At 42.2% G+C, this 17,148-nt stretch overlaps 1 protein-coding gene across 1 annotated transcript in view; it reads right to left on the bottom strand.

The window, feature by feature from the left end:
- Window positions 1-7,478, bottom strand: part of LOC127648273 (interferon-induced very large GTPase 1-like) — a 39,511-nt gene extending 32,033 nt beyond the window's left edge. The window contains exons 1-3 of the mRNA XM_052132860.1: window positions 7,463-7,478; window positions 6,028-6,199; window positions 4,584-4,663 (exon numbers count right to left, since the gene is read on the bottom strand). Of these exons, the coding sequence (XP_051988820.1) occupies window positions 4,584-4,599 (16 nt within the window). The 5' untranslated portion in view covers window positions 4,600-4,663; window positions 6,028-6,199; window positions 7,463-7,478. The remainder of the gene's footprint in view (window positions 1-4,583; window positions 4,664-6,027; window positions 6,200-7,462) is intronic.
- Between the last annotated feature and the right edge of the window lie 9,670 nt (window positions 7,479-17,148).

Raw genomic sequence — 17,148 nt, 5'->3', positions numbered from 1 at the left:
TTTCTCAGGCTCAGGGGACAATATTCATCCCCAGCCTCAATTGTGAAAGCTTTCATCCTTTGCCCCTGTAGGTTACCAACTGAGGTACACAGGGCTTTCTCCTGAGAATATCGAGACCATTTTAAGTGCTAGGGCTCCCTCCACTTGGAACTGATCTAGGTAGATTTTACAGGGCAGAAGAGGACCTCTTCGCCTCTGTTAATAGAGCAATGTCTCCTCTACTTCTCCCCGAGTCATCCCCAGCTAACTGCCAGTTTGCATCAGTTCTGGATTTTCTGTAGGAAGAACTGTCAGCAGGCACTTGCCTTGCCACTGCCAGGTTCTATGTGGCCTCCACTTCGGTTTGCCACGCCTTGGTGGGCGGGGTGCCCTCTAAGAGGCATCCTCTACTCTCGTGCTTCATTCGTGAGCCATGCGACTGCGGCCTTCTGCTAGGCCTAGGACCTCTTCATAGGACTGAGCAAGTAGTCTTTGAGGTAGTCCCCCTTTTTTAAACCTCTAGAGTTAGCGTTTGGTAGACTACTGACTCTCAAGATGGTTTTTCTGATGGCAATTACGTCTCTAAGGAGACTTGGGTACCTACAGGCTCTGTCTCTTTTTGCCGGCCTGTTTAGAGTTTTCCCCAGGTATGACCAAAAGCATTTTTTGCACCCTCACACTGACTACCTGCCCAAGGTGCCTTTCGCGGCCCTTGACCAGTTACTCTATAAGCCTTTCGCTCCCTGCCGTTTGTTACGCCGGAGCAGCTAAGACTTCTCAGGCTTTGTCCAGTCTGTACCCCTCAGACTTATGTCCACCACACTAGCCAGTGGCGTAAGTCAGGGCAACAATTCTTTGCCATGGGAGCCGCAACCGAGGGGCGGCCACCCACAAGCAGACTATGTCGCATTGGCCGAGGGATGCTACTGCCCTGGCCTTTGAGGCGCGCGGTCAAGCTTCGCCAGTAGGTATCAGGGCTCACTCCACCAGAGGGCTCGCCTCTTCTAAAGCCTTGGCTAGAGGTCTCCCTCTGCAGCAAGTTTGTGATGCAGCAGGTTGGTTCTCTCCTCACACATTCATTAGACTTTTATAGTTTGGATGTTCTTGCCACTCTGGGCTCTTATGCCCTTGAGTCGACATCTCGAGCTCATGTCTGAACAAGTTTGTGATGCGGCAGGCTGGTCCTCTCTGCACACATTCATAAAATGTTATGGTTTAGATGTTTATGCTACTCCGGGCTCTTACGTCCTTTAGTGGACATCTCAAGCGCACACTTCACTACCGTAGGGGTCCGGACAGCCCCAGTGTGGTGGCGTGGGTATTGCGTTCCCAAAGCGCTAAGCAATGCGCAGCATCATAGTGAAGCTTTTTGTAAAGGGAATGTCTCTGGTTACATGTGTAACCCTTGTTCCCTGAAAAAGTGGAACGAGATGCTGCGCTTCTTTCAATCTGATTAATAATAAAGAACCCGCAATTAGATCCCCACTCCTCGTCTGCCCTCGTCTGCATTCGTAACAGAACGATCGACCACAAATGGATCTAGCGGTTCAACAGGCGAACTACAAACTCCTCTGCCTCAAACAAGAGGACCGTCCGGTGGAAGAACACATCCGCGATTTCCTCGAGCTGGCGAGTGTCGAGGACTTCCCGGACTCCTCCCTGGTGGTTTTTTTCCGGGGCAACCTGAACAGTTCGCTCAAGGAGCGGTTGCCACCGGCGCGGCTGGATGCTCCGCGATTTCGTGGAGGACACTCTGCTGGCATGCGGCTCGCCGTTCACTGTGGGCGTTGTTGAGGAGGACCCTGCCTCTCCTCCCACAGTGGTGACCCTCCAGTCGTCCATGGCTGTTCCTGTTTCGCCTGCTCCACCTTCCAGCAAGCCAACCCCCACTCCTGCCGTGATCAGCGAGCCAGCGCGGCCAACTTCGTCTGCCCGGAGGAGGAGGAGAAGAAAGGCTTCCACTCCCCATCTCACGCCTGCCCCGGCCTGCGAGCCTGAGCCCGCGCCTGCCCCGGCCTGCGAGCCTGAGCCCACGCCTGCCCCGGCCAGTGGCCTCGACCGTCCGTGAGCCAGCGCCAGTGGCCTCGACCGTCCCTGAGCCAGCGCCAGTGGCCTCGACCGTCCCTGAGCCAGCGCCAGTGGCCTCGACCGTCCCTGAGCCAGCGCCAGTGGCCTCGACCGTCCCTGAGCCAGCGCCAGTGGCCTCGACTGTCCCAGTGCCAGTAGCCATGACCGTCCAAGAGCCAGCGCCAGTAGCCATGACCGTCCAAGAGCCAGTGCCAGTGGCCGTGCCCGTCCGAGAGCCAGCGCCCCCCGAGCCTCCCAGGACTCTGTCTCTCGAGCCTCCCAGGGCTCCGCCTCTCGAGCCACCCGAGCCTTCCAGGGCTCTGCCTCCTGAGCCACCCAGGGCTCCGCCTCTCGAGTCTCCCGAGCCACCCAGGGCTCCGCCCCTCGAGTCTTCCTTTGCTCCGCCGCTCGAGCCTCCCAGGTCTCCTCCTCTAGAGCCTCCTATGGCTCCCCCTCCCTCGGCTCCGCCTCCCGAGCCTTTCACGGCTCCGCCTATAGAGTCTCCTACGACTCCACCTCCCTCGGCTCTGCCTCCCAAGCCTCCCTGGGCCACGCCTCCCAAGCCTCCCTCGGCTCCACCTCCGAAGTCCTCCTTGGCTCCGCCTACCACGGCTCCGTCTCTTGAGTCACCTTCGTCCCCGTCTCCAGAGCCCACCACGGTTCTGCCTCCTGACCCACCCAAGGCCTTACCACCTGACTCTGCCACGGCCCTGCCTGCCCCTGCTCCGCCCTCAGAGCCTCCCACGGCTCTGCCTGCCTCTGCTCCGCCCACAGTGTCTCCCACGGCTCTGCCTACCTCTGCTCCGCCCACAGTGTCTCCCTCGGCTCTGCCTGCCTCTGCTCCGCCCCCAGGGTCTCCTGCGGCCCTGCCTATGCCTTCTTCGTCGCCGCCACCCAAGTCTTCAACTGTTCCGCCTCAGAAGTCCTCCTTGGCACCGCCTCACATGGCTCCGCCAGCCTCCCCAGTGGCCACGCCTCCTCACAGGCCCCCCGAACCCGACCTTGCCCCGTGGCCAGCACTCGGGCCCCCTGGATCTGTCCCTGTCCTGCGGCCACCTCCCAGGCCTCCTGAACCTGTCCCTGCCCCTGGGACTTCCTGCCTGCCCTCTGTGCCCCCCTGGACTGCCTTCTTGCCCCTTGTCCCCCCCTGGACTGCCTTCTTGCCCCTTGTGCCCCCTTGGTCTGCCCTCTTGCCCGTTGTGCCCCCCTGGTCTGTCTGTCTGCCCCTTGTGCCCCCCTGGTCTGTCTGTCTGCCCCTTGTGCCCCCTTGGACTGTCTGTTTGCCCCTGGTGCCCTCATCTTGTTTTTTGAGGGTTTTTTGTCTTTTGTTTTTGTTTTAGGATCGTCTGGAATCCGATCCTTTGAGGGGGGATTCTGTCATGTTCACTGTTGTCTTTTGTTTTTGTGCTTTTATGTTGAAGTTTAGTTTAGTGCCTGTTTCCTGTTTGGTTTTTGTAGTCCTTTGTAGTTTATTTTTATGATTGGTGTTCCCCTGATTGTTTCTCCTTCCCTGATTGTTTTCTCCAGGTGTACCTCATTCCCTTGTTTGTTCCTTTCTGTATTTAAACCCTGGTTCTTTGTTCAGTCATTGTCAATCGTTGTTGATGTGTATGTTTCACTGTTTTGAATGTCTCAGATACTTCTATGTTCCCATGTTCCCCAGCCTGTTTATTCTTTTGATGTTTTTTCGTGTTTTGGTTTTGTTTTCCCACCGTGGATGTTTCATTTGTTCCTGTTTGTTCGTCTTCACTCTGATTAATAATAAAGAACCCGCAATTAGATCCCCACACCTCGTCTGCCCTCGTCTGCATTCGTAACAGTATGTCACCACATGGAGTTCTGGAAAATTCCTCTAATGCATCCTAGACAAACATGAGCTGGTAATTTTAAAATTTATTTGAAAGTTCTAAGAATCGTGTGTTGCAACAGATGGTGTGATGGTTAATGTTGTTTGATTTCCTCACGTCTCTTGCTTCGTCGAATGGTTCGTCACTCCGTTTGACTCCCGTAACTCTAGAGTTTTTTCTCCCTATCTAAATCATGTTTACAGAGGACTTACTATTTGTACAAATGAACAGATGCAGAGCTACAGTGTATTTAGCTGAAAATATTTGCTATTATTATTTAGTAGGCTTGGGATCAATACGATTTACGTATATTGGGATTTCCTTCAGAATTAAACAATGCTTCTTGTTGCACAATAGTCTTTGTCTCTTCAAGCATATTTCTAAACACAACCTTGGTAACGTGTGAGCATCAGGAAAAATGAAAGTATTTCACACACCAGAGGCTTCTCTCTATCTTTATCTTTATAATCCATGTTTATTGAATTTACGTATCTTTTGATTTTGCTTAACTGCTGCTGAATTGTTAATGTGACGTTTGATTCATATATTATGAGCCGTTTGAAATGAACTGTGCTGTAAATCATAATTACTGATATTCTTTACTAAAGCTGTTGTTATTTACTCAGAGATGATCTGCGGATATAACTGCTGCTTATACAGTATTAATAACATTGATATATAGAATGTGACCTCTTCTGGTGGACATGTTGATCTTTAGTGGTTTTCTTCAGACTTCAGTTCATCATCTTCTCTGATTCCTGATTACTGTCCTGGAAGAGATTACACTCATTTTACTTCCATAAAACACTATTCACATTTAAAATATGTACTCTTATATGCATAAACTATTTAGTATTTTAGTTATATAGCATAGAATAGTGGAGACGGGGGCTAGATGTCTTTTTTTTACCTTGTTGCCAGTAAAAAATAATTTAAATTTTAAATTCATACCAAAAAAAAAAAAAATTCCTCTCCTTAAATTAGAAATTAAAAAATTCTAATAAAAACACAAAGGAGTGATTTGTAAATTGTATTCAGCCTTTGCTATATTGAAAACACCAAAACTACAAATTATATGATGTTTTACCTTGTGAATTCTATGTACAGTAATTTCAAATCAGATGATTATAACATGCTCCAAAAAAGCTGAGACAGGGACAATTTAAGACTAATAACAATTTGTTGAGTTAAAATAAGGCGATGTGAAACAGGAGATGTTAAACAGGCAATCGTATCATAGTATATAAGGAGCCTCCAAAAACAGCCGAGTCCTTCAAGAGCACCGATCATTCGAGACTTTGACTCAATTTACCAACAGATGCTTCAGGAAATAATTCAGAACTTTCAGAACAATGTTCCCCAAAGACAAATTGGAAGGATTTTGGGGCATTTCACCCTCTACAGCGCACAACAGAGTTAAAATATTCATGGAATCTGGGCAAATCTCAGTGCGTAAAGGGCAAGACGAAAACCACCTCTGAATGCGCGTGACCTCTGACCCCTCAGACTTCACTGTCTTAAAAAACATCATTCATCTGCAATGGATATCATGAACATGTGCTTGGGATTATAAAAAATATATATATTAGAGACCAGGTGCATGTTTTATTTAAAAAAAAATGTTTCAAATTCAAAGGATGCCCACCTCTTCTGAATCTACTACACCACTGTGTTAAAGATAACATACAAAATATATTTTTAAAAATTGGCCAATAAATATTGCAATTGATAAATTGTACAAGTGTATGACATTTAATTGGGACATGTGACATCCTGCTCATATAAAAATGTGACAATGTAACTTTAAAAAAAAAAAAAACCTTTGTTCTAAGAACACATTAAGAATGCATAATCTCATGTTTACTCGAGAACTATAATAAAAATATGAGTTCAAACTGAGAGGGCGGAATTCACAAAAATAGACTGATTTAAGGGGGTTTGAACAAGGTATTTAAAACCATCCTAGTGGACTGGACTGGCAACTGGACCTTTGACTCAAAGTCTTGTTACAACGATATTGACAACTTGACCCGGTCATCCATGTAATCTTTTATTCTTTAGTACAATCAGAAGTTGTAGTGGCGTCTCGTTGCTTCTATATTGATATATAGAATATTGATATATAGAATGTGACCTCTTCTGGTTGACACATTGCTTCTTGTTGTAGTGGCGTCTCGTGGCTCAGTGGTTGAGTCTCAGGGTTACTGACCAGAAGGTTGGGGCTTCAAGCCCCAGCACCACCAAGATGCCACTGTTGGGCCCTTGAGCAAGGCACTTAACTCCAGGTTGTTCCGGGGGGATTGTCCCTGTAATAAGTGCACTGTAAGTCGCTTTGGATAAAAGCGTCTGCCAAATGCATAAATGTTCTAATTCTTCTGCCACCTTTTGAAGTCAGTCTTAATACAACCAGTATTTGAAACACGAACAACCAAACTATCTTCTTTTTAAATGTTTACTTATTTAACATAAAATTACACAGACATGGTACGCACGGTCAAAAAACTGTGTTGCTTCCAACATCTCTAACTTCAAACTAAAAACAACATCGCATAATATGCTATGACGTAATAATATCTGATTGGAAGCTCAAACACTGAAATGTTATCAAACCTAAACATTACTAAATTATGCATTTTATACCAATATATTTCCAATGAATTTCAAGAAATAGTTTCCCTTTTTTACCACTTAACTGTTTTTAAATTAAACTATTACTTCAGATGAACTAATTCCTCTTTGGCTCTTACAGAATTTATGCATAAACTATAAACACCTTCTGTTTACTCGTCAAAACTATTAAGTACATTTGTACATTTTGCACATAAAAAACAGAAGCAAAAATGTGTTTCAAATATTTATGTTTCCTATAAACACGTTGTATAAAGGTATTTTATATGGAAATGTGACGCAGGAAGTGGTGTCTGTGTGGTGGCACACTAGAAGACATTTTGTTCTTATTTCTCTGCACAGGCAGATAACTACAAAATAAACAAGAGACTGAGGAACTATGAGAGTAATTTCAATGATATATATATATAATATATACATATAATGTGAGATTTTGGTCATAGATTATTAATGTGACATCATACACTGAACTCAAAATATCCCTAAAGGTTTTTAAATTGCTTTTACATCATATATAGATATATATTTAATTAAAGTATTTCAGCATTTATTTCCCACTCACTATTAAAATAATGTTATAAAACTGAAGACAAATGTTTTAAATTCGTGCTTCTGGTTTTGACAAGCAACGCTTTTGAACAAGTAGTGAAAACTAAATCAATAGAAATGATTTAATACCAAACAGATCAATATAACAACACACAACAACCTCAGAAACGATCTTGACACTGAATTGTGTTCATGTGTGTTTTAATGGCGTTTAATCGTTGTTTCATGTTTTCTCAGACCTGTAAGTGCAAATGCACAAATACTTGCTCATTTAAGTACATTAGTGAAGTATATTAAATATCTGTTTTAGTATGCTTTGATCAAAATAAGTATTTGAAGAAGAATTAATTTATCTTTGCTAAACACTTTTTTAAATCGAATTTGATTCTTACCGAGACAACGCGCCGTCTTCACTTTAGGAGCCAAAATAGAAAGTGAGTGTGCTCTTGACGAAGAGAAAAACTGTTATCTGTGGCATTCTTGGTCATATTTTCCAGCAGTGATCAGTGATGTGCATTAAGTACAAAGAAGCACATTGTTCAGCGTGAGGAGACAGATTGTCTTGTGTTCAACATACAACGGTCATTCCTGGTATGCGGTGACATTTTGGCTTCATAAGTGTTGGGAAAAAAAGGACATGATTTTCATGTTTTTAGCATTCTACCAAAATATTGACATGTTTAACTATAAGGAATACATATTGGTCAAGTACATAGTTATCACAACATGTTAATAATGTAAATGTTAAACAATAATGAGCTTTTCTTGGATAGTATATGTCCCTTATGCCATCTTAGATTTTGTTTTTCTTCTTGAAACAAGCAAAACAATTTTTGATGAAGACAATGTGTCTTGATTATTAAAAACTGGTACTTTTTGTGCCCATCTTTGCAAATAGGATGGTAAATAACAATAAAAATTGGCTCAAAAACACATATACTGTATGCTGTTAGTGCTCCTCACCTCACAAAATAAGACAAAAGTACGCCAAACATTTAATGTTGCTGTCAAATTATTATTTAAAATGACTTGTCTAACAGGGTGGAACACCAGTGTTAACAGGTTCAGTGGATGAGCCTTTTGTCATTGTCCTGCATGGTTTGCCATTGCTAATGTGTGGAACTGCACCTATAACATATTGTTTCAAAACAATAAAATAAAAAATCCAAATTTCCTTTGGGGGAGGGACACAAAAAATATCTATGTGGTTCCTCATCATCAATTTCAACATTGTAACAATGGCAGAATACTTTTTGGTGCTGAATAGAAAGTTATATGTAGGACCTAGTGATGTTTAATAACCTTTTTAATAACAGTTTATTTTCATTAATCACTATCTTTATATTATTACATTTTGAAAGTTAAATTTTAACACATTTTAAGAAATAAATCATTTACCTATTGAGAGTACGTTGACAGTCTGTCATGAACTCCAGAAAATCAGTTATGATGTGGCTTTGACAGTTACAGATTTGAAAAGCAAAAAGGCGGGAAAATAACTTTAAACTCTAATGGAAAGAACCATCTCAGCATAGGATGGTATACTACATATAAATAACCTTTATATAACAATCTTTGATACTGAGTGTAGTAAATATATATATATATATATATATATATATATATATATATATATATATATATATATATATATATATATATATATATAGATATAGATAGATAGATAGATATATAGATATGTATATGTATACATACATAGAACTTGCTATATACATTAAATACTAATTATTCTATTAGAATTTCCACCCTGTTAGTTTCACATTCCACCCTGTTAGGTTTATAGACCTAACAGGGTGGAATCTAACAGGGTGGAAAATTCTGAGCAAAGTTAGCCATAGTTCTTTGAGTGATCAACATTTAGCTAGCTAACCTTCTACAAATTAACAGAACTTTTATAACTATGTCAGATTTGTTTTAAAATTTTTTTGATAGGACAAACATTCTTCATAACAAAGCCTAACAGGGTGGAACTTTAAGGGTGGGACAAGCAGGATAACATCTCAAAAACTAAAAAAAAAGTTAGGAGTGAGAGTTAAAGCTTACCTCAGTTTGTACAGTTGAATTCCAGCAGGTAAAAGAAATTAAATCACTTCTTGAAAATGGTCTCAATGAAATTGCAGTTGGATTTGGAAGGCAAAAAAGTACATACTAACAGGGTGGAAGATGACTTCAGGGACGCAGTAATTGAAGAACATTTTAAGAAAAATACCTATATTTTCACATGATTTATATGTATGATTAGATGCAATTTAGCATAGTCTATAACATAATTAAAAAATATTTTGAGGTTTTTGTCATTTCATGGTTTATATTTCTTGCAGAAGTTGATTACTGTGCACTGAGGACATGATATAATTGAATGCATACATCAATTAAAATGGTGTAAAATACAAAATAGTATTTTTAATGTCTATTATCTCTGTTTAAATTGTAAAGAATACTTAAATCTACAATTTAAGCCATTTATTATAAATATGTGACTCATTTTAGAGAAAATATGAGTATATAAATCATTGGGACAGGAAAAGTCACCGCATACCAGGAATGACCCACAATAAAGAAAATCGACCAGTTCGACATTTCTTTCTTCTTTAGTAAAATTGTTTCCCTAATCAAAGTTGTACAAGTCTTTGGACTTTTAACCTAACTAACAATTTTTGGTTACTAGAAAGTCCCGCCTATTTGGTTTTCCAGGAAAGTTTTCTTTTCGGATATAGACGGTTTGTTCGTTGCACACGATGGTTCCCCAAACGTTCCCTTAACATCTTTATTTCTAGAACCATTCTGCAACCTCAATAAATAGACAACCAATCAATAGATTAATCATTTATTATAATGAATTATAATTATTATATAATTATAAAAATCAGCCACAACACATTTTGGAAGACTATATATCTTTCCCCAACCCTCAATTCAAACATTTAAAAATTTAGTTGTATTGATAACTTCATAAATCAAAAAGAAAAACTGAAATATAGTTCTGAGATGACAGTTTTTGTCCGCAAAAACTGAGCTTTTTGAAAACGCACTCCAAAGTGGATACATTTGAAAACTGTGTTTTGGCGTTGTAGTGTGGACTGAGCAAACGGACGCTTTGGAAAATGATGACGCATTTTTAGTCATGTGATCTTTCCAACCAAAACAATCAAGATGGCGGCCCGTGTTATAGCGGCGCTGTTGTGACTGATGTTCACTTTGATAGCGTTGTTAAAAACTAAATGTCACTTTGTACAACCATCACGTTGCGTTCCTTCAAAGGCGAAGGGAAGTTCATTCGGAATTGGTGTCCAGCGACGGAACACGAGGACAATTGCGTTTCAGACCGTACATGCAGCGGGATTTTCCGCATGTGCAGTGACACGATTTAAGAATTTTCATACGTTTCAGTGTGGACGAGCAACTTTTGGAAAACTTTAGTGTGGACGGAGAGTGTTTTGTAACGAAAACACACTTTTCAAATGTATCCCGATTAATGTAGTCGTAGCCTATAGTCTCACCAAAACTGAATGGTTGAAGACTGTAAAATGGTCTGATGAATCTAGAGGCAGAATCGAGTTGCTGGAATTTTGTCATTACTGCCACGACCCGTAATCACTGTCACAAGTGTATCACTTTGTAAGTAAATAAATAAACCAACCATTAAGTGTTGTTGTTATATTCTTCTGTTTTACGCTATGAAGCTTTTAAACTGGGTCAATAATTATTTGTCTTTATAAGTGTCTCCCATTAATTACCTAGACCAGGGGTCTTCAACCATTTTCAGGCCAAGGACCCCTTGGTGGGTAGAGAGGACCCAGGACCCCCGATACATATTGTATAAAATGTTGTGTTTTGTTTTATGCCTATAAAAACGTGTATGTTTGGCTTCCATATTATTGGATGTAAATACTACATGATGTTTACGTTGCAAAGCCATTGAAATAATCATCAAATGCTGCCCTGCTGAAAAGACTAGTTTAAACCAGCATAAGCTGGTTTTAACTGGTTTCCCAGCTTGGTCATAGCTGGTCAGGCTGGTTTTAAAGGGGCGTTGAACACTTTTTTGGCTGGACAGGCTGGCCTTCTCTATCTTAGCTGGTCTTAGCTAGTCCCAGACTAACCAGCTAAAAAGTGTTCAACCCCCCTCTGAAACCAGCCAACCAGCTTGGGTCTGCAACATTTCTGACATGAAGTGAAATTTTGAAATGCCCCTGTATATCCCTGTCCCAGGGTGAGCACCCCCTGCTGGCCTCCCTAATATCTCATTCAGCAGCAACCTTATCCCAGAAAGTTTCCCATCCCAGTAATGACCAGGCACAACCCTGCTTAGCATCAGTGGGAAAATGGTTTTGAGCTACAGGGTGATATATTTTAATACTCAAATTAAGTATTTAATTGTTTTGAGTACTTTGATAGAACCAATGTTTATTTCTGTTATTTATTTACTTGTGCTTTAAAAAGATTTCTTTGATAAAAGGTTTGGAAGAAATAAACAGAAACATTTTAAAACTCTAATAAACTCTAGTGTTTTGATAGAGAACTGTGTTAGGTCACTATATTTATACTTGGCACAGCAGATTTACCAATTACCTTTTGGAATCAGATCAGATCTCCTAGAATCGGACCAAATCCTGAGGATTCCCACCCCTACTTCTCATAATAACATAAAAGATCTCTAAGGATGTGTTTCATTCCCAGTCAGAGTAGTTTCAATAGTTGTTGGTGTATGTGGGAACTATTTATTTTGTTTATGTATGTCATCTGTGTTTATGATTAAATTACTACTATAGCACAAAATTGTTTACAAGAGCACAATGACCTTCATAGATCTAGCCTCTTAATTTTGCTCTCAAAGTGCACCAGATTGATGCATTTAACTTTAAAATGTAAAAAGATTCTTCCTGGGGACCATGCCTCTGGCCCACCCTAGAGGGTTCAAGGTCCACCCACCACAGTCTCACAAAATCTTATTTTCTTCATTCATTTATTGTCTTGATAGTCTATTTAAAAAGATGTTATGCAAGCAGTTGTCAAAAAGTGGTCCTTGATGTTCAATATTTTGAAGTTAATTTAATCCCGAGATGTCTATCCAAGTCTAAAATCATGCAGGCTGTGGTCAGTGAACATTTGGCCATTTTTACAATCCTAGAAAAATTGTTTTTACTCTTAAGTGTCTGTTACATTATGTCCTCCATATGGCACATTTACAATAAATATAATTGCTAAGGCTTGCAGGTTTACATTAAAATATGCCTGTCAGGAAGTCTTTGTGTGTTCTTAAAATATACTGTAAATACATTTATCTTATAATGACCTGTACAGAATTTTTAATGAAATGTGTTTGAAGATTGTGTGTGGAATTGATTTCATCCAGGTCAACAAAGCAGATGGTGTAAGAAAAACCAGTTCAGATTTTTGCATGATGATTTGAATTTATTTACCAAACGAGTTAGAGAGGAATGACAGAATACTTAAAATAATAAATCTTTTATTATACCACCACAGATATATTTGAGAAGGTTATAGATTGTATTTATACAGATGTGATGTAAATGCCATTTGCAGATTGAATGTGACAGCTGTAAATGCTGATAACACTGGGACTGCATAAGTAGGCCAAGTTTGGAGGGAGTGTTCATTTGTCCTGGATGCCAAGGTCATATTTTCTCAATATACACATTTGTGAATAAAACTTTACCAGAATTTCTCTCTCTCTCTCTTTTTATTCTATTTAACAAAAGGTAACTACTTCCATTTGTAACTTCATTTGGGCAATTATGAGACATGTGCAAATTAGTATATGGTCTTTTTAGGCATTTTCTTTTTTTTTATCGAAATAGCCCCTAATGGGAAAAATAAGGGGGGGGGGGGGGGTGAAGCATGGGGGAGGGCAGCATCATGTTGTGGGGGTGCTTTGCTGCAGGAGGGACTGGTGCACTTCACAAAATAGATGGCATCATGAGGTAGGATAATTATGTGGATATATTGAAGCAACATCTCAAGATATCAGCCATGAAGTTAAAGCTTGGTCGCAAATGGACAATGAGCTCCATGCTTCACGGTTGGGATGTGTTCTTTGGCTTGCTCTAGGAGATAGAATGCGTCTTGTTCTTGAGTAGTATGATGGTGGCATGGTCCCATGGTGTTTATACTTGCATATTATTGTTTGTACAGATAAATGTGGTACCTTCAGGCATTTGGAACTTGCTCCCTAGGATGAACCAGATTTGTGGAGGTCCACAATGACTCCTCCGATTAGCCTATCAGAATTTTTAAATTAAGCTTGACATAATTTTCTGTAATTTTCCAAGCTGATTAAAGTCAGTTAAAGTGTACTGTATGTAAACTTCTGACAAACTGGAATTGTGATATAGTCAATTAAAAGAGAAAATCTGTCAGTAAACAACTGTTGTAAAAATGACTTGTGTCATGCACTAATTGCATTAATTGTCAAAACATCTTGGTTACTGTCATAACCTCCGTTCCCTGATGGAGGGAACGAGACATTGTGTCCATGAAGTGACACATGGGGTCGCGTTTGAGAGCCCGATACACCTTCAGATCTTTGAGAAAAGGTGAATGAGAATTGGAGAGTAGAATTTGCATGCCACTCACTCCAACATAAGGATATAAAAGGGAGGTCGGAATGCGGATTCATTCAAGTTTTTGCACTGACGAGCTGAGACAAGGTCCCGGCCATTACAGCGGTGTAGTTCAGCCTGTGGCAAGAGGGACACAACGTCTCGTTCCCTCCATCAGGGAACGGAGGTTACAACAGTAACCGAGACACTCCCCTTCTGTCACTCACTTGACGTCGTGTCGATGAGGTGACACTAGGGGTCCCTATACAAAATGGACGCAGGTCTACCGAAAAAGGGAGACCGTATCACGTAAGATACATCACAGGAGGTTTACGGGGTAATCAAGACCTGCGGAGCACTTACCCCCAGTACAGGGCCCGTTAGCACATGTATTGGGTCTGACTACAAATTCCTTGACTTAATTTGTGAGTCAGAGGGCTAGGAGGAAGAACATCCAGGGTTCACAGGTCGTGAAACCACATAAGAGAAAGAGTGCACAGCTTCAACTTCCTGGAGAGTTAAGGCGCTATACACAAGCGATACACCTGGCCAGCTGTCCCGTGTAAAGAAACGTACCTATTCGCACCTGAAAGAACACAGGGCGAGACTGGCTCAACCTGGAGATTGTAAAATCTCATGAAGTTATTGGGTGCTGAACAGCCCGCTGCCCCACCGGTGTCTGCTAGAGAGGTGCCATTGGCCAGTGCCCACGAGGATGCCACACTACATGTGGAGTGTGCTTGAACCCGCAAGGGAGCGGGCATGGACTGGACCTGGTAGGGCAATGCTATGGCATCCACGATCCAGTGGGCAAGCCTGTTTGGAGACAGCCTTCCTTTCCGCTGTCCGCCAAAGCAGACAAAGAGCTGCTCAGAGCATCTAAAGCTCTGCATGTGATCGAAGTAGATGCACAAAGCGCACACCAGATACAGCAACGATAAGGCTGGGTCTGCCTCCTCTGGGGGCAGCGCTTGCAGGCTCACCACCTGATCCCCAAAAGGGGTCGTGGGAACCTTGGATACATAGCCCGGTCGGGGTCTCAGGATCACGTGAGAGTCTTCCAGACCGAACTCTAGGCACTCTTCGCTGACAGAGAACGCTTGCCACTGAGACTGCCATTGACACTGAGTCTAATTTCATGCTGAGAAAATAGATGCTCTGAAGTGAGGAGAGCTTGCTCTTTTCCAAGTTGACCCGAAGCCCTAAATGGCTGAGCTGCATGAGAACCAGGTCCCCCTGTATGCACACAGTGACTCTCAAGAGTGCGCTAGAATCAGCCAGTCATCGAGGTAGATGAGAATGTGGATGCCCACTTCCCTTAATGGTGCAAGGACTGCCTCTGCGACCTTCATGAAGACGCAAGGGGACTGGGACAAGCCGAAGGGGAGGAACTTGTACTGATATGCCCGGCCTTCGAACGTGAACTGAAGGAAGGGTCTGTGTTGACATTGTGACGTGGAAGTATGCGTCCTTCAGGTCTACCGCCGCAAACCTATCTTGATGCCGGATGAACGTCAAAATGTGCTTCTGTTGGGTCTCATATATTCAGATACAAGACAAAGGCAGGCCTAACACAGTCGTCAAACCTTACTGAGGCCTAACCCTAACCCTTACTGAGGCCCACAAAAACCCTAACCCTAAATCTAACTGATAACAACCGTGCCTAAATCAAACAAAGAGAGTACAAAACAGACTACATTTCCCATGAAGCTTTGCACACTTTACAACTATGTGTGAAATTCTAAAGGATCAAACTCTGAGCTCCTATTGGATGAGGCGCACGACAGAACGCCCCTCAACCATGTCATCAGGAGTAGAAATACCTCTGAGATCATTCTTGCATTGCTTCCAGCAACTTTGCGTGCCATTCGTAGACGCAGCTCATCGCTGCACAAAGTAGTAACATATGACTTGAAACTGTGGCCATACAATCTCCATCTCACTTGGACAAGTTGAGATTACTCTGTGTTCCACCGAACACTCTAACGGCTCCAAAGGAGACAGCCGAGCAATCTACATCTTCATCTGTTTGCCTGCAGAAGTGAAGAAAGAAGTTTTCTCTTCCGTCTTCAATCAAGTCGATGTCGTTGATTTCTCCGCCAACCAGCCAAGAATCAGCAGACATACCACCCACAGACAGACTGAGGAAAAGGCCTCCCGTCATCACCCCAGCCTTGAGGAACCAAACAACGGATGAACACACAGTCTAACTGTATTCTCACGCGGTTCAAGTACGAGGTTACTTCTGGGCAGAGATAGAATATTATAGTGTGTTATTCTTGTGTTTAAAGGTTATTGCTTGAAAAGTTTACGGACAGAATTATCGTTAATTATCGTATGGTAATTATCAATTATTGCTAATAACCAAATGCGCTCCTGAACGTGCTGCACAATATAAATTGGTGCCACATGTGAGGATCCCTATACTTCTGCGTCAGCATCTTATAGGAAAGTCTGTGCAAGGCCCAGTTCAGAACTCGCAGGTCCAAGATTGACCGCAACCCACCGTCCTTCTTGGGAAAAATTAAATAAGGGTTGTACCCCAGGGATGTGTGCTCTCCCCACTACTCTTCTCCCTGTACACCAATGACTGCACCACCAAGGACCCCTCTGTCAGGCTCCTGAAGTTTGCAGACGACACCACTGTCATCGGCCTCATCCGAGATGATGATGAGTCTGCATATAGAAAGGAGGTTGAACGGCTGGCTTTCTGATGCAGTCAAAACAACCTGGAGCTGAACACGCTCAAAACAGTGGAGATGATTGTGAACACCCCAACATTGGTGAGGGGGGACATTCTAAACAGCACTGTGGCAGCAGTGGAGTCATTCAGGTTCCTGGGCACTACCATCTCAAAGGACCTGAAGTGGGAGATACACATCGACTCCATTGTGAAAAAGTCCCAGCAGAGGTTGTACTTCCTTCGCCAGCTGAGGAAGTTCAACCTGCCACCAGTGCTGCTGAAACAGTTCTACTCAGCAGTCATTGAGTCTGTCCTCTGCACTTCAATAACTGTCTGCTTTGGTGCAGCTATGAAATCAGAAGACTACAAAGGACAGTTCGGTCTGCTGAGAGGATTATTGGTTGCCCCCTGCCCCCCCTTCAAGAACTATACACTTCCAGAGTGAGGAAAAAGGCTGGTAAAATCACTCTGGACACCACTCACCCAGCCCACTACCTTTTTGAACTGTTGCCTTCTGGCCAGCGTTTCAGAGCTCTGAACACCAGAACCGTCAGACACAGGAACAGTTTGTTTCCCTCAGGCCATCCATCTAATGAACAATTAAATTGCCCCATTGAGCAATAATTATGTGCAATACACAGTTTAGTTTTAATTTATATTATCCAACATATCCACTTCTGCCATTACTTAAATTGCTCTGTACATAATATACTGTTTTTTTGTTCTTTATATAACAGATTGTATTAGATTTGCACTACGTGTGTGTGTATGTATGAAGGTGAGTGTGTGTATGTATAATTATTTATTTTGT

The sequence above is a fragment of the Xyrauchen texanus genome, chromosome 8 (assembly GCF_025860055.1).
Source record: "Xyrauchen texanus isolate HMW12.3.18 chromosome 8, RBS_HiC_50CHRs, whole genome shotgun sequence".
NCBI lineage: Eukaryota > Metazoa > Chordata > Actinopteri > Cypriniformes > Catostomidae > Xyrauchen > Xyrauchen texanus.
The sequence above is the reverse complement of the archived record's forward strand: the minus strand, read 5'-3'. Positions and strand labels throughout refer to the sequence as shown.